This window comes from Coregonus lavaretus (genome assembly GCF_964263955.1).
Source record: "Coregonus lavaretus genome assembly, contig: HAP1_SCAFFOLD_2439, whole genome shotgun sequence".
NCBI classification, from domain to species: Eukaryota; Metazoa; Chordata; class Actinopteri; order Salmoniformes; family Salmonidae; genus Coregonus; species Coregonus lavaretus.
In genome coordinates this window covers 56,834-81,323 of record NW_028163261.1, presented here as the reverse complement: position 1 = coordinate 81,323, position 24,490 = coordinate 56,834, and the positions used below count along the sequence as shown (strand labels likewise).

The 24,490-nt window shown below is 44.5% G+C and overlaps 2 protein-coding genes across 2 annotated transcripts; one reads left to right on the top strand and one right to left on the bottom strand.

Moving 5' to 3' along the window:
• The first annotated feature begins 14,209 nt into the window (after window positions 1-14,209).
• cybb (cytochrome b-245, beta polypeptide (chronic granulomatous disease)) lies at window positions 14,210-22,315 on the top strand. Its single transcript, XM_084193154.1, has 13 exons — window positions 14,210-14,293; window positions 14,390-14,482; window positions 15,327-15,437; window positions 15,542-15,626; window positions 15,746-15,894; window positions 17,251-17,432; window positions 17,661-17,793; window positions 17,883-17,975; window positions 18,241-18,494; window positions 18,895-19,057; window positions 19,521-19,667; window positions 20,040-20,164; window positions 20,331-22,315. Exons 1-13 carry the CDS (start codon window positions 14,249-14,251, stop codon window positions 20,446-20,448), a joined length of 1,698 nt encoding a protein of 565 aa, XP_084049280.1. The 5' UTR covers window positions 14,210-14,248; the 3' UTR covers window positions 20,449-22,315.
• Window positions 21,441-24,337, bottom strand: LOC311118342 (dynein light chain Tctex-type 3-like). Its single transcript, XM_084193155.1, has 5 exons — window positions 24,202-24,337; window positions 23,824-23,865; window positions 23,390-23,513; window positions 23,143-23,220; window positions 21,441-22,668 (listed from the first exon to the last, which is right to left on the bottom strand). Exons 1-5 carry the CDS (start codon window positions 24,223-24,225, stop codon window positions 22,592-22,594), a joined length of 345 nt encoding a protein of 114 aa, XP_084049281.1. The 5' UTR covers window positions 24,226-24,337; the 3' UTR covers window positions 21,441-22,591.
• Between the last annotated feature and the right edge of the window lie 153 nt (window positions 24,338-24,490).

Below are 24,490 nucleotides of genomic sequence, written 5' to 3'. Positions count from 1 at the left end.
GTGTACGACGGAATAAACTCTGTATTCAGTGATTTACCCTCCTGCGCCTGACTTCTTCTAATCACACTCATCACAGAATCACCCACCCGCTATGGAGTCAGCGGGAGAGGAGCGCATGCCTGGAGTCGTGGCACGGGTCCAGGAGCATTCCACGATGCTGGCCAGCTTGGGGGAAGTCATGGATCGGGTTCTTCAGGTAGTCCAATGCCTGGAGGGGAGAGGACCCGATCTGTCGAGTCCAGCTGGCCAACCAGATCCAGCCACCCACACCCCAGCACCCGGAGGGATCCAGATATCCCGACCACGGGAGTTCGATGGGACGGCGGCGCTCTGCCAAGGATTCCTCCTCCAATTGGAGCTCTATTTCTCCAGCATCAGCGGGAGAAGGTGTCCACCCTCGTTTCCTGCCTCTCGGGAAAAGCCCTGGAGAGGGCCAATGCGGTTTGGAACAAAGGAGGAACTGCGTTGGAGAACTACAGGGAGCTTGCTCGCCTCTTTCGGGCTGTCTTCGATCACCCGCCCAAAGGTCGAGAGGCGGGCGAGCGGCTAGTCCACCTGAGGCAGGGGACGAGGACCGCGCAGGACTTCGCTTTGGAGTTTCGGATTCTTGCAGCGGGGTCCGGGTGGAACGAGCGGGCCCTGATCGACCATTTCCGGTGCCATCTGCGGGAGGATGTCCGACGGGAGCTAGCCTGCCTGGACAACATGTTGTCCTTCACGCAACTGGTGGAGATGGCCATCTGTTTGGACAACCTGCTGGCAGCCAGAGGACATCCTGGAAGGGGTCTGCCCGTTCCCACCCCGGCTGACTCGGATCCCGAGCTGATGGAGCTGGGTGGAGCCGCCGTCCGAGAGAGCAGAGGACGACAGCGACAGTGTCACTCGGGTGGCACGAAGGGACAGTACACCACACATGGTCATCAACGCTCTTTTGGGTCTGGATGCGGCAGGCAGGGCACTCTCGCATCACCTCAGGTATCGAACACCCACACTCGTTCAGAGCCCTCTGCTGCGCACTGTACCCTACCCATCTACTTTCTAGATCACATGGTAGTTCCCCAGTGTAAGGCGCTAGTCAATTCAGGCGCAGCTGGAAACTTTATGGACAGGGCATTCTCACGCTGTCTAGGCATTTCATTGGTTCCCCTATCCATTCACTCCCCATCAGAGCACTTGATAGTCGACCATTAGGGTCTGGGTTTGTTCAGGAAGTTACTGCACCAGTCACCATGATTACCCAGGAGACTCATTGTGAGCAGATCACTTTTTTTATTATTGAGTCCCCTGCTTTCCCTGTGGTATTAGGGATCCCTTGGTTAGCACTACACAACCCCACCTTCTGATGGCCGCAGAGGGTTCTCACGGGGTGGTCGCGAGAGTGTCAGGGTAGGTGTTTAGGTGTTTCCGTTGGTGCAACCACGGTGGAAAGTCCAGATAGTACCTCCACCGTGCGCATTCCCCCGAATACCTCAGTTTGGCACACGCATTCTCAAAAACGCAGGCTACCAAGTTACCACCTCATCGGGCGGCGGATTGCGCGATAAACCTCCGGGTAGATGCTGGTGATGCCCTACGGTTTGATGAATGCTCCATCCGTCTTCCAGTCCTTTGTGAACGAGGTGTTTCGGGACATGCTTGGTCACGTTGTAGTGGTCTACATCGATGACATCCTGGTGTATTCCGCTACGCACGCCAAGCATGTGTCCCTGGTTCGCAAAGTGCTGGCCTGACTGTTGGAAAATGACCTTTATGCCAAGACAGAGAAGTGTATGTTTTTCCAGCAGTCCGTCTCCTTCCTCGGATACCGCATTACCACCTCAGGTGTGGAGATGGAGGGAGATCGCATTTCAACCGTGCGTAATTGGCCGACTCCAACCACGGTTAAGGAGGTGCAGCGCTTCCTTGGCTTTGCCAACTACTATCGGAGGTTTATCCGGGGCTTTGGCAAGGTTGCAGCTCCCATTACATCCCTGTTGAAGGGTGGGCTGACCCAGCTCCGCTGGTCTGCTGAGGCTGACCTGGCCTTCAGCAAACTGCGGGGTCTGTTCACCTCAGCCCCGGTACTGGCCCACCCTGATCCATCACTACCGTTCGTAGTGGAGGTGGATGCGTCCAAGGTAGGGATAGGCGCTGTCCTGTCTCAACGCTCGGGCATGCCACCCAAACTCCGCTCCGTGCCTTCTTCTCTAAGAAGCTCAGCCCGCTGGAGCAGAACTACGACGTTGGTGATCGGGAGCTGTTGGCTGTTGTCCGAGCCTTGACCGTGTGGAGGCATTGGCTCGAAGGGGCAAAACACCCTTTCCTCGTCTGGACGGACCACCGTAACCTGGAGTACATCTGGGCAGTGAGGAGGCTGAATCCTCACCAGGCCAGGTGGGCCCTATTCTTCACCCGGTTCGATTTTACACTGTCATATATCCTGGATACGAAGAACGTGAAGGCAGACGCATTGTCACGGCTGTATGACACAGAGAGGCCCAGAGACAACACCCCCATACTCCCGGCCTCCTGCATTGTGGCGCTGGTAGTATGGGCGATGGACACGGATATAGAGCAGGCATTACGCACAGACCATCTCCACCTCAGTGTCCAGCTGGGCTGCGGTACGTGCCTGCTCTTATCCGTAATCGGCTGATCTACTGGGCACACGCGTAACCCTCCTCTGGTCACCCAGGTATCGGTCGTACAGTGCGCTGCCTGACCGGAAAGTACTGGTGGCCTACCTTGGCTAAGGACGTGAGGGTGTATGTCTCCTCCTGCTAAGTGTGCGCCCAGAGTAAGGCACTTAGGCACCTCCCAGCGGGTAAGTTACAACCTTTACCAGTTACACAACGACCATGGTCTCACCTAAGTGTTGATTTCCTGACTGATCTTCCCCTCTCCCAAGGTAACACCACCATTCTGGTCGTTGTGGATCGCTTTTCCAAGGCCTGCCGCCTCCTTCCACTGCCTGGTCTCCCCACGGCTCTGCAAACTGCGGAGGCCCTGTTTACACACGTCTTCCGGCACTACAGGGTACCAGAGGATATGGTGTCTGACCGAGGTCCCCAGTTCACATCCAAGGTCTGAAAGGCGTTCATGGAACGTCTGGGAGTGGTCGGTGTTCTTGCCATGGGCAGAATATGCCCAGAACTCTCTCTGCCACTCCACTACTAACCTAACGCCATTCCAATGTGTTTTAGGTTACCAACCGGTTCTGGCACCGTGGCACCAGAGCCAGACCGAGGCTCCTGCGGTGGATGACTGGTTTCGGTGCACGGAGGAGACGTGGGTTGCTGCCCACGTTCACCTCCAACGTGCCGTGCATCGTCAGAAGGCCAACGCTGACCGCCACCGCAGTGCGGCCCCGGTCTTCGTACCGGGGAATCGGGTCTGGCTCTCGACCCGGAATCTGCCCCTCCGCCTGCCCTGCCGGAAGCTGAGCCCGCGGTTTGTGGGTCCGTTCAAAGTCCTGAGGAGAATCAACGAGGTCACCTATAGGTTATTACTTCCCCCTGATTACTGTATTAACCCCTCGTTTCATGTGTCTCTCCTCAGTCCGGTGGTGGCTGGTCCGCTCCAGGAGTCTGAGGTGTGCGAGGTCCCTCCACCTCCTCTGGACATCGAGGGGGCCCCGGCGTACTCTGTCCGTTCCATCCTGGAATCGAGGTGTCGGGTGGGGAGCCTTCAGTACCTCGTGGAGTGGGAGGGGTACGGTCAGGAGGAACGGTGCTGGGTCCCGGTGAGGGATATCCTCGATGCCTCCCTGTTGCGGGATTTCCACTGTCGCCATCCGGCTCGCCCTGCTCCGCGTCCTCCTGGCCGTCCCTGAGGCCGGGGTCGGCGCGTTAATGGAGCTGCGCGTCAAGGGGGGGGGGGGGGTACTGTCACGACTTCCGCCGAGGCTGCCTCCCCTCCTTGTTCTGGCAGGCTTCGCCGTTTGTCGTCACCGGCTTACTAGCCACTGCCGCTCCATATACAGTATCATCATTCCATTTGTCTTGTCTTGTCAAGTACACACACCTGGTTCATATCCCCTCATTAGTCCGTGTATAAGTGTTCCCTCTGCCCCCTTGTCCTTGTGGGTGATTGTTTTATGTGAGTTGAGTGTAGCTCGGTTGAGCTACTTGTTCCTTGTATTGCCGGGGTAGATTGTTCCCCTGTGCCTGTATTTTGTTGGAGCTACCCGTACCTTGTATTGCCGGGGTAGCTTGTTCCCCTGTGCCTGTATTTTGTTGTCGCTATCCAGCACAACTCTGTACGACAGAATAAACTCTGTATTCGGTGATTTACTCTCCTGCGCCTGACTCACTCCTTCTAATCACACTCATCACAGTGTGTCATCTAAAGAGAAGGAGACCTAACAAGAGAGAACATTAGAGAGAACATTTAAAGTGAGTAAATGAGGGAGAGAGATACAGAAATGGATGCAGAGAGAGAGAGAGAGGAAGAGAGAGGTAGAGACAGAGAGAGAGAGAGAGATTGTGTAATTTGTTTGAGGGAGTAGCAGTGACCTTTTTAAAAGTTTCCAGTTTGAACCTTTACACAGGGGTTCCTCAAATATCCTTTTCAGAGAGACTCCTCAAGGAACCTTTTTGAACTGGAAAGGTTTCCCTTGTGTGACAATTTTTGGAAACCCCAAACGGTTCTTCTAGGTTCCTTTCTAAGAGCATAGCATATGTGATGATTGCACAGTACTGTCATAGTCATACATTTGGTATAATCCTGACCTGTCTTTTATTGCTCTGTGGCACTGTTTGTGAGGCCAGTGACCCAGTACTAGTGGATACACAACAGAAACACAAACCAACATTGTTGAGTGTAATGAGCCAACACCAAACAGTAAGTTCTGACAAGCAAAACTTGACCAGAGGTTAGGGAGACACAGGAGTGGGGCTTGATCAAGGCTCATGGGTACTGAGAGCAGTCCATGGGGAAGGCTTATGAAGAGGCACAGGGGGGAAATACAACATAACAGAAAACAGAAAGCAGAAAGGTTTAGACTGGAGAAGGGTGCCGTTTGGGATGCAGGAGGAGGCAGCCTTTTAGCCATGACAGGCTGATTGCTGGGTTGATGATTGCAGTCTGTACAGTGGCTTCAGGTGAATTGGTTAGGAGCTATCGACAGATCTGCAAAAGTGGAGGGAAAAGTCCCCTGTAATGGTGATTGCAGAGTAGCCTCAGGAGGAATGGCTAGTTCAGAGGGTGGTAAAGGACAGCTTCCAGTTGTCTGGTGCCACTGTTCAGGTTCCTGTCATGTGTAGAGGCCTGGAGGTGCTGAAGGGATGACTTCAGAGTGTGTGTCTCAGGACAGCGGGTACTACTAATACTAATGAGTCCTTAGGATGATAGTCATCATGCACTAGAATGTTGCAGGGGCTCCATGTAGCCAAAAAGGCAGAACCCGGTTTTAATAAAGACCATCGTGGGTAAATCAAGGCGTTTTCTCCCTAGAAGGTGGAGATATACCAGATCACAGATAGTGATGTATTGGGCATCTTCTAAACACTCAATCACACCATGGATGCACAGTACTGTACAAACATCCAAGTTAAGATAACATTTGAAAGAAGATAATATATTATATAATATATATACAGTGCATTCAGAATGTATTCGGACCCCTTGACTTTTTCCACATTTTGTTATGTTACAGCCTTATTCTAAAATTGATTAAATAAATAAAAATCCTCATCAATCTACACACAATACCCCATACTGACAAAGCGAAAACTGGTTTTTAGAATTTTTTGAGCTCAGGTGCATCCTGTTTCCATGACTCATCCTTGAGATGTTTCTACAACTTCATTAGAGTCCACCTGTGGTAAAATTCAATTGAGTCCACCTGTGGTAAAATTCAATTGATTGGACATGAAATGGAAAGGCACACACCTGTCTATATAAGGTCCCACAGTTGACAGTGCATGTCAGAGCAAAAAACAAGCCATGAGGTCGAAAGAATTGTCCGTAGAGCTCCGAGACAGGATTGTGTCGAGGCACAGATCTGGGGAAGGGTACCAAAAATGTCTGCAGCATTTAAAGTCCCCAAGAACACAGTGGCCTCCATCATTCTTAAATGGAAGAAGTTTGGAAGCCCCAACACTCTTCCTAGAGCTGGCCAACCGGCCAAACTGAGCAATCGGGGGAGAAGGGCCTTGGTCAGGGAGGTGACCAAGGACCCAATGGTCACTCTGACAGTTGAGACTGTGGAGATGGGACAACCTTCCAGAAGGACAACCATCTCTGCAGCACTCCACCAATCAGGCCTTTAAGGTAGAGTGGCCAGATGGAAGCCACTCCTCAGTAAAAGGCACAGACAGCCCACTTGGAGTTTGCCAAAAGGCACCTAAAGGACTCTCAGACCATGAGAAACAAGATTCTCTGGACTGATGAAACCAAGTTTGAACTCTTTGGCCTGAATGCCAAGCTTCACATCTGGAGGAAACCTGGCACCATCCCTACGGTGAAGCACGGTGGTGGAAGCATCATGCTGTGGCAATGTTCTTCTGCGGCAGGGACTGGGAGACTAGTCAGGATCGATGGAAAGATTAATGGGCAAAGTATGGAGAGATCCTTGATGAAAACCTGCTCCAGTGCGCTCAGGACCTCAGACTGGGGCGAAGGTTCACCTTCCAACAGCACAACGACCCTTAGCACACAGCCAAGACAACGCAGGAGTGGCTTCGGTTGAACCCAATCTAACATCTCTGGAGAGACCTGAAAATAGCTGTGCAGCGACGCTCCCCATACAACCTGACTGAGCTTAAGAGGATCTGCAGAGAAGAATGGGAGAAACTCCCCAAATACAGGTGTGCCAAACTTGTAGCGTCATACCCAAGAAGACTCGAGGCTGTAATCGCTGCCAAAGGTGCTTCAACAAAGTACTGAGTAAAGGGTCTGAATACTTATGTAAATGTGATATTTAAGTTTCTTATTTTTAATAAACTTGCAAAAATGTCTAAAAACCTGTTTTTGCTTTGTCATTATGTGGTATTGTGTGTAGATTGATGAGGGGGAAAATAAACATTTTAATCAATTTTAGAATAAGGTTGTAATGTAACAGAATGTGGAAAAGGTCAAGGGGTCTGAATACTTTCCGAATGCACTGCATGAGACAATATGAGAAGAAACACTCAATATGTCTTCGAATCATGCATGCAGAGAGGAATTTCCCCCCGTGTTAATGAATTTTTTATGTGCCAACGAGACCATTACATTCCAGTGCATCAAAGACATCAGACAGTCATTACTGACAGAACATGAAATATTTACAGGCCCGGTTCTGTCGGTCAGCTAATATACAGTAGCAGGAACATTCTGAGGAGCTGACCAGAGTTAATATTCATGGTAATGAGAAACGTGAACATAATGAGGAAAGAGAGTTATGCGTCAAGTCAACTTTATTGCTCTTCCTCCATAAAAAAAAATTAAGAGCCAAATAATTCACCACCAAATATTACTGAAATTGTAACTGTATAACTTTACTAGGGGAACATTAGGTCCAGTAATTTTGATGACATATATATGTCAGCTTTTAGTGTGCGAGATCAAGGTTACAGCATAGGTTGAATAAAGATCCCCTTCAATCATTAGAGCTTGTATGCAGAATGAACAGGTGATTACTGTACACATGATTGATTTCAACACCCTTGGGATGTAATATGTCATACCAGGTTGACGTCAGCTCTCAAAAATAGCCTTATCTTTTCGACTGGGTATTGAGTTAAACTGAGGTAAATTAAAAACAAGGGTGACCTTTTACAACGTGTCAGCTATTGCATTAATATAGATTAGAGCTGCAACACATTCATGCATGACTGCCTGATCACTTCAGAGGCTGTAGTTTCTACTCTGTATTTGGTCATACAGGGAGTGTGTCTGAAATGGCACCCTATTCCCTGTAATACTTTTGACTAGAGGCCTGTGGGCCTTCGTCTAAAGTAGTGCACTATAAAGGAGATTAGGGTGCCATTTGGGACACAGCCAGGGATTTAAACAGCATTCATGACAGAGACCCACCTGTTTTGAGTCCCACATTTTAAGCAAAAAATAAATAATAAAATAAAACCATTGCATGTTATTTTGGCATTAATACGTGTCATATATCAGTTTGCAAACAATGTAAAAAAATAAAAAATAATAATTGAGTTAATAAAGCCGCATACAAACATGGTCTCTTTTTTTGCTTTATTGAGTAAGGCAGCTCCAAAATGCAGGTGTTTCAGCCAAGCTCAGTGCTTTCTGTGGTGAAGGGGCAGCCAGCGGAAAATACGGAGCATAGGTGTTGGTATTGTTCTCTAGTTGCGCCGTGATTGGCTCAGTGTTCTGTCACTCATGGGGACACTATGTCACCGCCAAGGCTAAGGGTAGAGCTCGAAAATGTCTACATGCATGCTGACATCCTGTATGACTGCTTTACGTCTGTCTACATGCACGCTGACATCCTGTATGACTGCTTTACGTCTGTCTACATGCACGCTGACATCCTGTATGACTGCTTTACGTCTGTCTACATGCACGCTGACATCCTGTATGACTGCTTTACGTCTGTCTACATGCACGCTGACATCCTGTATGACTGCTTTACGTCTGTCTACATGCATGCTGACATCCTGTATGACTCCTTTACGTCTGTCTACATGCACGCTGACATCCTGTATGACTGCTTTACGTCTGTCTACATGCATGCTGACATCCTGTATGACTGCTTTACGTCTGTCTACATGCACGCTGACATCCTGTATGACTGCTTTACGTCTGTCTACATGCACGCTGACATCCTGTATGACTGCTTTACGTCTGTCTACATGCACGCTGACATCCTGTATGACTGCTTTACGTCTGTCTACATGCACGCTGACATCCTGTATGACACACAAATAAATCCCAGGGCTCTGGTCAAACGAAGTGCACTCCATAGGGAACAGGATGCCATTTGGGACACATAGTGTGTGTCTCTGGGAAGGCCCTCACACTGTGCCCCATGCGGCCCCAGGATGATGTCCATCACACGCTGGAATGTTGTAGGGGCGGCAGGTAGCCTAGCGGTTAAGAGCGTTGGGCCAGTAACCGAAAGGTCGCTGGTTTGAATCCCTGAGCCGAAGAGGTGAAACATCTGTCGATGTGCCCATGAGCAAGGGACTCAATCCTAATTGCTCCTGTAAGTGTCTACTAAATGACTAAAATGTAGATGTTGTAGGATCTGTGATGCACACTCCTATATGCCCACTAATGAAGCTGAGAGCTGTAATCATACAGATACTGGGTCAGTAAGTAAGGGTATCTCCAGGGTGGGGGTGTCCTTCCCCAGCTCCCCACTGGAATTGGTTTCATTGGATTAGCTGTGCTTGTGCAGTAGGTTACACTAACACTACTGCATACCAGAACAAACCAGCTTTATCAGGACTAGAGCTTGACCCAGACATGAGCCTTGTTTGGTAAAAGACCATGTCTATATTTTGGCAAGAACAGCTCAAATAAGCAAAGAGAAACAACAGTCCATCATTACTTTAAGACATGAAGGTCAGTCAATAAGGAACATTTCAAGAACTTTGAAAGTTTCTTCAAGTGCAGTCGCAAAAACCATCAAGCGCTATGATGAAACTGGCTCTAGTGAGGACCGCCACATGAATGGAAGACCCAGAGTTACCTCTGCTGCAGAGGATAAGTTCATTGGAGTTACCAGCCTCAGAAATTGCACCCCAAATAAAAGCTTCACAGAGTTCAAGTCACAGACACATCTCAACATCAACTGTTCAGAGGGAACTGTGTGAATCAGGCCTTCATGGTCGAATTGCTGCAAAGAAACCAAACTTTTGACTGGTACTCTAGTTATTTTAAGAACTTCGAATTTATCAATAATTCAGTGGTGGAAAAAGTACCCAATTGTCATACTTGAGTAAAAGTAAAGATACCTTAATAGAAAGTTACTCAAGTAAAAGTGAAAGTCTGCCAGTAAAATACAATTTGAGTAAAAATCTAAAAGTATTTGGTTTTAAATATACTTAAGTATCAAAAGTAAATGTAATTGCTAAAAGATACTTAAGTATCAAAAGTAAAAGTATAAATCATTTAAAATTCCTTATATTAAGCAAACCAGACGGCACCATTTTCTTGTTCTTAAAATTTATGGATAGCCAGGGGCACACTCCAGTAGGGATGACCACGTGTTCTCTTGATAAGTGTGTGAATTTGACAATTTTCCTGTCCTGCTAAGCATTCAAAATGTAACGAATACCTTTGGTTGTCAGGGAAAATGTATGAAGTAAAAAGTACAATATTTTCTTTAGGAATGTAGTGAAGTAAAAGTAAAAGTTGTCAAAAATATAAATAGTAAAGTAAAGTACAGATACCCCAAAAAACTACTTAAGTAGTACTTTAAAGTATTTTTTACTTAAGTACTTTACACCACTGCAATAATTTGGGGAATTTCCCCAGAGAGCCATGACCCATCTCAGTATGACATGGAAAGTGCTTGTTAATCACTTCTTATAACTCTCATCATGACCAAGTTACCTAATAAAACACATGGATAAAAAAGCACTTTAGGCTTATACCAATGGAAAGAAATCAGTCACATTAGTGTACATCGCATAGTGTGAGATTCTATTTCTCTAAATTATTATGAGACATTTCCAGTACTTTCTTCTCACAAATATCCCCCTGCCCCTTCCCATATTCTGTGGCTCATATCTTCAGACGGCGCTGGGAAACGTTAAATAACTCATTGAATTCAGTGCGACTATGCCAACGCCTGGCCCCAACACGGCTACATATTGAAAACCAGCTGATTAGCATGCCTTCTGCAATATCCTTATCACCTTGATCAAAACAGCCAGCTTACTACAGCAGGGCCCCACTCATGACCAATCAGAATCCACTTCCTCCACTGAGTGCAAATCAGGAACCAATCAGAAGCCATTAGGACAGAGCCCTGAACACTTACTGTTAATTTGCTAAATGAATGCCACCATGTTGTAGACTGAAGAGAAGTAATTTAGCATTGATTGGAAAACTTAAATGTAACTTAATTTATGTACCCTCTTTAATCCAATTTAACTCAGAGAGTACAAGCCCTATTTGATTAAATCCAGTAACTGGGTTTTGGGGATAACATTATAAGTAAGGACATTTTTATAGCAGGACAGCACATACTGTACCAGAGGCTACACAACAAGTGGGTTATTGATAAACTGATACTTGGACTCGTGACACATGGACATAAACACAAACACACGCACACACACACAATCTCTCTCACACACACACAATCTCTCTAACAAACACACACACACATACACACGTTCACACACACACACACACACACACACACACACACACACACACACACACACACACACACACACACACACACACACACACACACACGCACACACACACAATCTCTCTCACAAACACACGTTCACACACACACACACGTTCACACACACACACACACACACACACACACACAAACACACACACACACACACACACAAACACACGCACACACACACACACACACACACACACACACACACACACACACACACACACACACACACACACACACACACACACACATCACAGGGGTCAAGGAAAAAGTGCACAAAGATTCATCTCTAGCTTTTGGAAGTTGTCAGGTAAAACTGACTGCAAGGGAGATGGAGGAGAGAGAGAGCCATTAGTCTCATGTTGCTACAGATGGGTTCGCTTTCTGCAGAGGCAAGAGAAGCCTCACTCAGTACCTTCACCTGAAAGTGTCAGACACAACAGCAGCTGTAGGCCTAGATGATATGGCTCACAGACAGATGGAGCGTCGTCATATCCCGGCTACAACTGAGACATCTATACAGGATGAGACAGATAGCGTTCAGCTGCAGAAGTTTAGTATAATGCTAAAGTATCATGGTTTAGATGGGGTGGGAGAGATACAGAGGGAGAGGAAGTGTGTGTTTGTGTGTGTGTGTGTGTGTGTGTGTGTGTGTGTGTGCGTGTGCGTGTGCGTAGACTAAGAGTTAAGAGACAGCAGCAGTGTTGTTACACATCAAGAACACACATAACCATGGCAAAACATGTGAAGCAATTACAAGGCAGGATTAGTTTTACCTCCGTTCCAGCCATTATTATGAGCCGTCCTCCCCTCAGAAGCCTCCGCTGATTCAGACGCTGTATTGTTTTGCTGGACATGCATACAAAGTCAATTACTAGTGCTTTCACCTCATAGTCTTCATTATGTTGAGCTACAGCTGGAGTGAATGCTATTTCTATGGCATACTAGTATTCAAATTCTATAGAACTCGTTCAAATTCTATAGAACTCATTCAAATTCTATAGAACTACTCATAGAAGTACATTTACTGTAAATGAGTAATGACAGTCTATTCGTGTTATGTGACTCACAGTGTGACTGGCTCCGACTACATTGAGGTTTCAAAGGCAAAAAGAATAGGAGAATAATGATTTTCTGTCCATCCTCCATTTTCCTTTAATCAATCTGTAGAATCATCTACTACGACACACGCAGTGGACAATTCTACAGGGGTTTTGCTGAGATAAGTTCGCAGACAATTGAATGATCTAATTTGGCATCAGTTATTCACACTTTGAAATTGTGAATTGTATTAGGTCTACTTTGAACATTCCTTTTTAACATCTTGTCCAAAGGAATCAAGAACATGTACTTGTAAGAGCAAGATAAGTCCATTGAAGAACTGGTGTACTTTTGGGACCTCTTGTGGTCACAAGCGGCTCTCACAGGGTTGTCGTCTGCTTGAGTTAGATCAACGTCTCACAATATGTGGCCTACTTCTTTGGAATATTTAATATTTCATTACGTTTCCACTTAGCCTGACTGAAAAACAATGCAATCAAACTAGTTTAGCATAATGACTAGACATCATTTCACATTGTATTGAAATATCTGATATATGTTTAGTTTGTCATTCATATTTTACATATTTACACACATTATATACACATTTAAACCTTTTGTAAAACAATTTAGGGGAAAAACGACATACAACTTGATCAGAGATTTCACTTCTCCTGTGGAAATCCTTCACTTCTGCTGCATAAAAGTCACTGTGTCGCCACGGAGAGATGACTTCCTCTTGGAAAAGAAAGCAGTCCATTGATGCTCATATAAAGAAATGAAAAGACTGTCTTGGCGCAGTATTTTGGGATGGCAAAAGATATTGCTACATGTACTTCCCTAATGAAATAGCACGCAGTATGGGTGCATCTCAATAGTCTAAAGTGGCTTCCTTTCCTCCTTTCCTCCTTTCCTTCATCCTCACTGGGCACACGCTGGTTGAATCAACGCTGTTTCCACAGAATTTCAATGAGCCAACATGGAATAGACGTTGAATTGACGTCTGTGCCCAGTGGGTCTGCACATATGTCGTTGGATAGAGTTGGATAGAACAAATACCTGATATACACTACCAGTCAAAAGTTTGGACACACCTACTCATTCAAGGGTTTTTCTTTATTTTTAATATTTTTTACATTGTAGAATAATAGTGAAGACATCAAAACTATGAAATAAATCACAGACAGTGTCAACAGCAAAGCACACCCACACCATGACACCTCCTCCTTCTTTACGGTGGGAACTACACATGTGGAGATCATCCATTCATCAGATGACCTCCACAATCCCCCGACCTCAACCCAATTGAGATGATTTGGAATGAGTCAGACGGCAGAGTGAAGGAAAAGCAGCCAACAAGTGCAAAGCATATGTGGTAACTCCTTCAAGAATGTTGGAAAAGCATTCCAGGTGAAGCTGGTTGAGAGAATGCCAAGAGTGTGCAAAGCTGTCATCAAGGCAAAGGGTGGCTATTTGAAGAATCTCAATTATAAAATGGTTTAACACTTTTTTTGGTTACTACATGATTCCATATGTGTTATTTCATAGTTTGTATGTCTTCACTATTATTCTACAATGTAGAAAATAGTAAAAATAAAGAAAAACCCTTGAATGAGTAGGTGTGTCCAAACTTTTGACTTGTACTGTAGGTAATCACCATATTGCTTCACATTTGCTTTATATTCAGATCAGTGCATGAGGAAGTAGAGAAGAAAAGAGGAAGCAGCGTTAGACTATTGAGATGCACCCTCACTCACAGGGGTTGTGGTGGAAACCACATGTCCTGGTCTCTAGTGCACTAGTCTATATAACTCAGCACATCACTGTCCCCTTCCATTTTCACTCTTTCTCGCTTTCTCTCTCTCACACACACACTCTCTCAATCATCCTTTCACCATGGGCAACTTTGCTGCCAACGAGGGACTTTCGGTCTTTGTCATTGTAAGTCTGTCAAGTTCAATTCTATAATTACTCTACATTTCTGTTTTGGGGTGTAATGTCCTACTGTTCTAACCAGGGGAATTGGGTCTGTTTTAGCTGGTCTGGCTGGGAATCAACGCTTACCTGTTTGTCCAGTTCTACATGAACTTCCTTACTGAGAGATGGTTCTATACACGGGTCCTCCTTGGGGTAAGTTTGAGAACCAACCGAAAGTCATTCGATTTTTTTCAAGATCGTTTCTATTTAAGAAATGATTTAAGAAATGGAGGTCAGTTTAAGATTGCATACTGTGTTCTTACTGTATTATTAATCTTGGCAACCCAGAACCAGATCTTGAGTGAGTGCTGACCTCTGGCCAACTGTTGTCGTCTGTCAACAGGCCTGCTGTACTATGTACACTGTATTCAGTATGTGGACCGTAATTATTATAATAATTGTTTACATTCTACACGTTTATTATATAGTACTAGGTCAATCATATTGAATATGTGTAGTGTATATTATACCTAACCTCTATTGTGTGACAGAGATTGAAACAAAAAAATAATCACACTTTGATGCGCTATCTTTACTCTGTGGTTACAGCTGGGTGCACGGCTGATTACATGTTCCTCACAGGCAGCCCAGGTGGCTAGACTAACAGTAGTAATGACCAGAAGTGAAACTGGGTCTGCACTCTACGTCCCTCTCACTCCTCTCAGTCCCTGAGGGCCCCTTTCAATTGAAACCAGTAACCAGAAGTAAAAAAAACATAGATTCAAACTGTACAAATTGTTACGTTCGACTAATGATTCCCACTTCTTCTCTCTCTCCTTCTCTCTATCTAACCCTACTCTCTCTCTACCCCTCTCTATCTAACCCAACTCTCTCTCTCCCCCTCTCTATCTAACCCAACTCTCTCTCTCCCCCTCTCTATCTAACCCTACTCTCTCTCTCCCCCTCTCTATCTAACCCTACTCTCTCTCCCCCTCTCTATCTAACCCAACTCTCTCTCTCCCCCTCTCTATCTAACCCTACTCTCTCTCTCCTCCAGCATGCCCTCTCCTGGGCCAGGGCTCCTGCAGCCTGCCTCAACTTTAACTGTATGCTTATTCTGCTACCAGTCTGCCGGAACCTTCTGTCCTTCCTCCGCGGCTCCATCCAGGTAACACACACACACCCCAACCCTATTTTATCCAAATGTGTATGGATAATCATCTATAAATAATTGCTGGGTCACATTAAAAAAAAAAAATCTTACACATTCAGTGTTGCAGTCGCACAGCTGCTCGACAACTGGACAGAAACATCACCTTTCACAAGCTGGTGGCTTACATGATAGCATTTCACACAGGTACCCTACTCACTTAATTAGTTTGGTTTACATTTGCCTTTGATTATTTTCATTCGTTGTCATCAAACAGATGTCTCTGTACAGATAGTAATCTCTGCTTTGCCTGCGTCCTTCCCTAGCGGTCCACATCGTCGCCCACCTGTTTAACTTTGAGTGGTTCATGGGAGCCCAGCTGGACAGGAACAGCAGCTCTTTGCCCTTTGTGTTGTCACAGATTGGCATCGGAGACAACGCCTCCTACCTAAACCCCATCAGGACCGACCAGACCGTCAGTATTCTATTAGCTACACATTTTCATTGTTCATTGTGTTTATAACTGCCTAGGACACATTGTTCATTGTGTTTATAACTGCCTAGGACACATTGTTCATTGTGTTTATAACTGCCTAGGACACATTGTTCATTGTGTTTATAACTGCCTAGGACACATTGTTCATTGTGTTTATAACTGCCTATGACACATTGTTCATTGTGTTTATAACTGCCTAGGACACATTGTTCATTGTGTTTATAACTGCCTAGGACACATTGTTCATTGTGTTTATAACTGTCTAGGACACATTGTTCATTGTGTTTATAACTGCCTAGGACACATTGTTCATTGTGTTTATAACTGCCTAGGACACAATGTTCATTGTGTTTATAACTGCCTATGACACATTGTTCATTGTGTTTATAACTGCCTAGGACACATTGTTCATTGTGTTTATAACTGCCTAGGACACATTGTTCATTGTGTTTATAACTGCCTAGGACACATTGTTCATTGTGTTTATAACTGCCTAGGACACATTGTTCATTATGTTTATAACTGCCAAGACACATTAATATGTCTTATTTAGCTGTTAGAAAAGGGTTTATGAATCTATAAAGCATTACAGAGTATTCCTGTTTATTATATAGCTATGTCAAGAGGTCAGTTCTGACCAAGGTCAGAATGTTGACACATCATAGCAGATTATGACAGGTAGGAATCCCCCAGCATATAAATAGAATGACTGAATAGAATGCTATGTCCCCCAGCATATAAATAAAATGACTGAATAGAACGCTACTGTATTTCTAAATCCCCCAGCATAGAAATAGAATGACTGAATCGAATGCTACTGTATTTCTATGCCCCCCAGCATAGAAATAAAATGACTGAATAGAATGCTATGTCCCCCAGCATAGAAATAGAATGACTGAATAGAATGATACTGTATTTCTATGTCCCCCAGCATAGAAATAAAATGACTGAATAGAATGCTATGTCCCCCAGCATAGAAATAGAATGACTGAATAGAATGATACTGTATTTCTATGTCCCCCAGCCCATAACACACTATGACTCCTTCATTACTCTTTGGCTGCCTCCTCTGAACAGAGATATATATGTCTAAAAACAGATCATAAAATGGTTAGCTAATTTCCCACTCCTTGTAATATTAAAGCAAGTTCATTATGCTGAATCTGAGGGAAGCATTTCTGAACAATACGACTTCCCTAAATAGGTTGAGCAGATAGTTCCAAACACAGCCTCCACACTCCCTCTGAGGCAACAACATGACTGCATTACTTCAGTGTTGTTTTATCATCATGGTGTATGTTGACATCTGAAATCCCACTTCTCTGATTGGGTCAGAACCCAACCATAGTGATGTTCACCACCATCGCGGGGTTAACGGGCGTGGTCATCACCCTGGCCCTCATCCTTATCATTACATCATCCATGGAGGTCATCCGCAGGTCATACTTCGAGGTCTTCTGGTACACCCACCACCTCTTCATCATCTTCTTCATCGGACTCGTCTTCCACGGCTTCGGGTGAGTCAGTGAAAACTCTCACAATGGTGTGTGCACATTCATTGTTTCTCCATAACACCCATTTTGAGTCAGTTGAACATTTCCTACAGAGACATAACATATGATTAGCCTCATAATAAGATATTAAAAAGGCTCATACATGCTTATGACAAGTAATAAAAGCATTATACCTGCAGGTTAAGCCCTACCGTTTTTATGTCTAAATCTCTCTAAAACGGTTTGCCACAGGCGAATTGTCAGAGGGCAGACTGCTACAAGTCTCCAGGAGCACAAGCCATCGCAGTGTGCAGATCGGTTTGAGTCATGGGGAGAGAACGGGACCTTCTGCTCTAAGCCCGAGTTTGCTGGGAACCCTCCTATGGTGAGCTATGACAGTTCGGTTTTTTACATGACTTAAGTGTGCTGATTCTTTTTTGTAAATAACATTTTCTCTATCGGTTTCCTCTTCAGACATGGAAGTGGGTGGTGGGGCCTATGATCCTGTATGTGTGTGAGAGACTGGTCCGATTCTACCGCTCCCAACAGAAGGTCGTAATCACCAAGGTCAGTATTGTGTTTCACGCCAGCTTGTACACTCCCAACAGGCAATTTCTATTAATTTCTTAAATTTTTCTAACGGGCCATTTCTTTTCTATTCAAAGCCAGTGTGATTGAGACAGTCCGTGATTGAGACAGTCGTCGTTGTTAGAAGGCAGCCCTGGCTAAGAACCAGCATCATGCACTATGCAGTTCACGTCTACTCATCCAACAGTTAGCTGTCTCTTTTAGCCTCCATCTTGTTTGTCTCCCATCTGTCTCTTCTCTCCAGGTGGTGATGCACCCGTCCAAGACCCTGGAGCTACAGATGAAGAGGAAGGGTTTCAAGATGGAGGTCGGCCAGTACGTCTTCATGCAGTGTCCCTGTGTCTCCCAGCTGGAGTGGCACCCCTTCACACTCACCTCCGCCCCCGAGGAGGACCACTTCAGCGTCCACATCCGTATCGTGGGTGACTGGACCCAGGGCCTGTACGAGGCCTGTGGCGGGGACAAGAACGAGACACAGGAAGCATGGAAACTGCCCAAGTACGTGGTTGAATGCAGAGAGCGAACATTTCCTACCAACCCGTCCCCTTAACTAACCTGCGGTTAAATATCCATTAGGTTGAATGTTAGGTTTTTAAACAGCCATTTCTGCGCTTAATGTCCCTACTTGACATCATAGTGTACAGTTGGTGGGCTGTCATTTAGAATATGAGGATGGGGTAGTAGTGTTTCCTTTTTACTGTGAAATAACAGTGAGGGGAAGTGGCATAAGAGAGGATATATGTGGTACATTTCAATAGAGACGTCTAATGGCAACATTGTGTAATTGTTCAACCAGAAAGTATCCAGTAGATTAGATTCTTTAATGTTTTTACCATAGAAATGCAATTAGAAGACTATTAAACTGTTTATATGACTGTAACTCTCTCCCTGTATGCAGAATGGCGATAGATGGCCCATTTGGTACAGCCAGTGAGGACGTGTTCGGCTACGAGGTGGTCATGCTGGTGGGTGCTGGCATCGGGGTCACCCCGTTCGCCTCCATCCTCAAGTCAGTGTGGTACAAACACATGCAGGAGAACCAGAACGTCTTCACCAAGAAGGTGAGAGATGGGCTCTGTCTGTCTGTTTTTTCTCTTTCTAAATTGCAGTGTTAGGGTACTTCCCCATTTCATTCCACCAATGTTTCAGCTGAAATGTTCTTCATTGCATCGTGATTTACTTTTCTATTTCATTTCATCAAGTGAGAGAAATCTCACTGCCATGAGTGCAATGTTAATTTATTTTCAACGTTTGCATCGTTCCTTTAGTCAGCTCTAAACTCATTGTTATATGTCCAATATGTGATTCAAAATTCAAAAGGCACTCGCACATATGAGCTATCTTCGTTGCAGGTGCATAGTAACAGTTTAATAAGATGAGAAAAAAGAAGAAGCCCACACACAGCTCTTGCTAGTATCGCTGCTCTTTATTAAGCTTCACGTTGCGGCCTCAAGGACTTCTTCAGAGCTTTGTTTTGTCCAATATGTGAAACGGACAATCTTTCTTCCATCTCCTCCATGCCAGATCTACTTCTATTGGCTGTGTCCTGAGACCCAGGCCTTTGAGTGGTTTGCTGACCTGCTGCAGTCTCTGGAGGGCCAGATGACAGAGAAAGGCATGGTGGACTTCCTCAGCTACAACATCTACCTGACCCGCTGGAAAGAGACCGAGGTCAGCACACCACACTTTTCAGCAGGGGCGCAACTTTGGTTTTAGAAGTGGGGGGGACATCATTTAAAAAGAAAATGTTTATCCCTTCGGATAAACACTCCAAACAGCCTACCCGACCGCTCGGAGATGTCCGCATGGTCCTAAAGCACACCTTTGCCTCGTTTTGTATCACATTCCAATGATAAAACTGGGGGGACAAAAATGCAATTTCAGAATGTGGTCACCTATCCCCCCCCCACCCTTTATGTCATATGTACAAAATAAGAATGAAAACTAAAAAAGCTGCGTTCTCTCTTTAAAATAATAACTATTGCCTGTAGATGAGAGCGGGACAATGCATAATCACAATATATATTTATGTTTTTACAAAAGGCTGCTCACTTCAGAGTCCACCATGAGGCGGAGAATGACCCTATCACAGGGCTGAAGCAGAAGACTCTGTATGGGAAACCTAACTGGGACAATGAGTTCACTACAATTGGGACAAAGCATCCAGAGTGAGTGCCTTTCAGCCTCTTCTATTCCAAATTACAGCCAACAGAATTTGCATATTCCAGAGAGAGACATATTTGAGTTAGATGTACTCAAATTGTAAAACGTGTTACATGTATAGTTCACAACATGTGGACTATTCGTAATGAATGTGTGTGTGTGTGTGTCCAGGAAAAAAGTAGGAGTGTTCCTGTGCGGTCCCACCCAGCTGGCTGACGTCTTGGGGAAGCAGTGCCTGTCTCACTCTGAGGCTGGTGTCAAGTTCATCTTCAACAAGGAAAACTTCTGAGACCCCAACACCCCTCCAAGAGCACCAACAAGGCAATAGCAATATTCCTACTTTGTTATCAAAGTTAACTTTCAATATCACTCAGACCCAGAGTATCCTCTGGATTGTAAGCCATTTCACATTCCTAAACTGTTGTGTTGTTCTCCCCGACATAAACAATCAATGGTTTTTAATATGGATTCTCTGGGTGAATTGAACAAAAATTATACTGAAGTGCCCTTATCTCACACAACAGTTGATCAAATCATAGCACCAAAAATGGAAGTGAACTTCACTGTTCTAATGATCCTGACCTACAACACGCCTCAGTGACATTTCACAATGTGTTTCTTGCAGAAATCTGTGAAGAAATTACCAAACCTACCCGCATTTACCACAGAGGCCAGAACGTTACTCTTGTTCTGCAATACAACATGCAAACATGGAAACTTTTCAAAACTCTCTAGTTTCACTTCTTCCTGTTTCTGGTGTTGTATTTGCAAGTTTGTATAAGCAAAATAGTGTGCATAAAGCTTACTTCATTTAAAAACATATTTTATTTTCACTGCATCAGGGATAGCTTACCAGACGTTTTGGCTTTGCAGCCTTCTTCACTGTGTAGGTAAAGCTAAAGTTAGTATAAAATGAAAATACGCAACAACAAAAAGCTGTTTGGGATGTGATATTCATGTTATCCCAGCTGCAGCTTCTCCTGCTGGACTCAATAGCAGCTGAGTTTCGGTAGGCTGGCCAAGTGAGTGACACATTTCATTGAACGGTGAGCCCACTGAGACATGTCAGTCCTATGTGTGTGTGTACGTGTGTTAGTTCAGCTTCTCTTTTTACTGAGGTCAGAGAGTCAAAGAAACCCAAAGCGCTGGTGAGGAAAAGTCTTGTAACTAGACTGCATAAAGTACTGTAATAACGCTTGGCTAGAGTTGTTAAATACCTATGGACCTGCATGGTGTTGTATTCGTGCTGCTTGATATAACAATAGAACAGTCACACACAGACAGCATAAAATGGTTTAATTTGAACGTTTGATGACATTCAGTTATGGGTCCTAGAGTCTATCGATGGCACCTTGCACACCAGGCACATTATTATTTCTATGGAAACTTATGTTTTTTCAACGATTGCAACTTGAAATTGTGTCTGTATATAATATCCTGTGATCTGTTTACATAGCATTTCCTAAAGCAAGTTAATCTGATCTCTAACTGTGATGTCAAATAATGTACATAATAAACATGGATTTTCCTCACCCTATATCAAGGAAGTGGGACAATCGTACAAATATAAGCACACACCAAAATAATTAGAAGTAAACCCAACATTATAGTTGGACCATTGGTAAAGTAAGGTAGCAGCTTTGAAGCCAAGCTTTCATAATACGAAGATTTCAACTGATGCATTTAAAGTCAATGAATAAAGTCTCTTCAGGGTAGACAGCATTTCAGCCCATCCAGAGCATTTCAATAGATGTGGTAAAGAGGTCAATGGAATGCAAACCGTGGGGATAGAAGGACGCCGGATTTGTGCACATTCAACAAATCTGATCGAACAAAGTGGATATTCATCAAATCCGTCATAATTGATGTATTGTAACAGGCCCACAATGTGGTTACTAAAGTCCGATTTGGATATATTTGGCTGTTTTCCCTGCAAAACATTTAGAAGTTGTCCCTTTTCAGGTTTAGAAGAAGTGACTGCTAAATGATAACTACCATTCGTATAAGCTGGTAGCATAGCTAGCATACAGAAGTTGGTGGTGGTGGTCAAAGTCATTTATTACATTGTTATTGATTATTGCATTGTTGGGTTTTGAGTTTGCAAGAAAGGCATTTCACTGTACTTGTGCATGTGACATTAAAAACTTGAAACTTGATGACATGAACATGCATTGTGAAATACACATACACAATAACCTTATTTTGTTGGAGGGCAATTAGGAGATTCAGGATCTTTCCCACACGCGTTTCCATGACATTTCCATTGTTTTGGTCGAGTTCCATTGACCCCTTTACCGCATCTATAGCCGTCTCTCTGCTTGTCCCATTCAGCATAGAATGTACAGTGAGCTACTGATTACTGAATACCTCCCCCTGCCAGATGGGTGAAGAATTGCACCCTCTCTCTCAGAAGTATCAGGGTTGGTCCTGGTCTAGGGGGTTAAGGCCACAGCAAACACACTGACCACACAGTACATAGTGCGGTTCTCCCATTTCACTGTGCAGCTCCCTGAAAGAAAGGAACAGACAGTGCATTGGTCAGTTTGATAAGCAGTAGCAGTGTTTCCTAGGCAGCTGGGGAGGGCTGCTTTAGTGAAGAGACGTGGTTCCACCCCAATGATGACACTCACCTGTTTCGTTCAATGAAAGAAGATTTGAAATAGACAAGATGGCGGTGTACACATTGTCGATTACTTCAATGAGCAAAAAAAATATTTTTATAACGGAGCATTTTCTAAATTAAAACGCACCACCTGCCAATGGACACAGACATTTTAGAATATACATGTTTGGCCGAATCAAGAACGAAGATAGTATCGCCAAGTTAAGGTTGGTCATACATTTTCTGTGCTACACCAAACAGTACCTAACCTGTAACTCCCAGTAATGGATACCAAAAATCTATGGTTAAATCCCATTACCTGGTGTAACAACCTGTAGCTAGGAAAGGCTTTGAACTGAGCAGTGGTCGATGTTATCTTACCATCAGTAACCGTGTCCCAGTAGCAGGAGTTAGCTGTGTGGAGACCAGCACCACTCTTCTGCATGACAGCACAGTTAACTGTAGAGAGAGGTACAGGCAGGGGTCAAATCATAATCACAATGTCAATAAGCAATTGTGTTTTGTCACATATGGTTTCACCACTGGCACCATACAATAGGTTTGTATGCTGGATCTACGATAAAATGAACAAGTCTGTGTGTTCAATAGGAGATGACGGCAGCCATACCAATGTACTTGTATGACTTAGTCTGTTTGACCAGCAGGGTGAGGGCTTGCTCCACAATCTTGGCTGTCCACTGGTTCACAGTGTCCTGTCTGTAGCTCTCTTCTCCAATGATACTCTGAATGCACTGCAAGATGGACACACACACAGTTCTGAGAAGGCTGTCCCCTGAAGGCATGTGGGAGCATGGGACCTGATGTGAACAGTGCTGTATTCAGTCACGTCTATACTGGGGATGTGACTGAGTGTCTTTAGTAATCGGGAAAAACAGACCGCGAGGCTGGATATAGTTTCACATGATACCTCACTGTCAATTTACACGAAGTATTAGCTAGCTAAAACTATGTATTTTAAAAGCCATCTTAACATCAATATTCCCATTTGGTTATTCAAACGTATTTCAACGTCTTGACGCTTACTCAATAGATAGTAATTACCTCTTTCACGGAGTTACTGGCCTCTTCTGAGTTGAAAGAGCCCTAGAAACAATGTAACAGTGATGAGTCAGATAGACTAGCATTAGCATCTCTTCAACTCACCACACCTTTCACTGCAGTTAGAATGGTCAAAATTCTAGGACTGAAACTGAGATGCACAGTAATATCAAGGTAGTTAGGTAAATGCTGTAACTCAGAGATTATGGCTAGGTTGTTTAAACAATAGCTTGGAAGTTGTCTTTTCCACTGTATGGCTATTTGGCTAGCTAGGGAGCTAGCTATCTAGCTGGATCGCGTTGTTGTGCCAGCTAGCTATCTATATTTTCGATTTAATACTCAAGAGTATCGCAACGAAATAGTTGGTAGCATATTCAGTACCTCTTCACCAGAAAATTCCTCCATTCTCGCCTTCTTAAAAGTGATAGAAATAGCTGCTTTTCCAGTGAAAATCTACTTGATAAATATTTGAGATTTCCTGTTTGCTGTCACAGGTGGTTAACGAGTGGAGCGAAGCAGGTCACAGCCCCAAGAAATGAACTGAGGTTATGTGAACACTGCCACCTAGCGAGCCTAAAAATAACACAGGATAAAAGAGAATGGCACTTTCCAGATGTCTCTCGTTGCATTATAAAGTGGAAAATGATCAAAGCTTTTACATAAAGTTGTT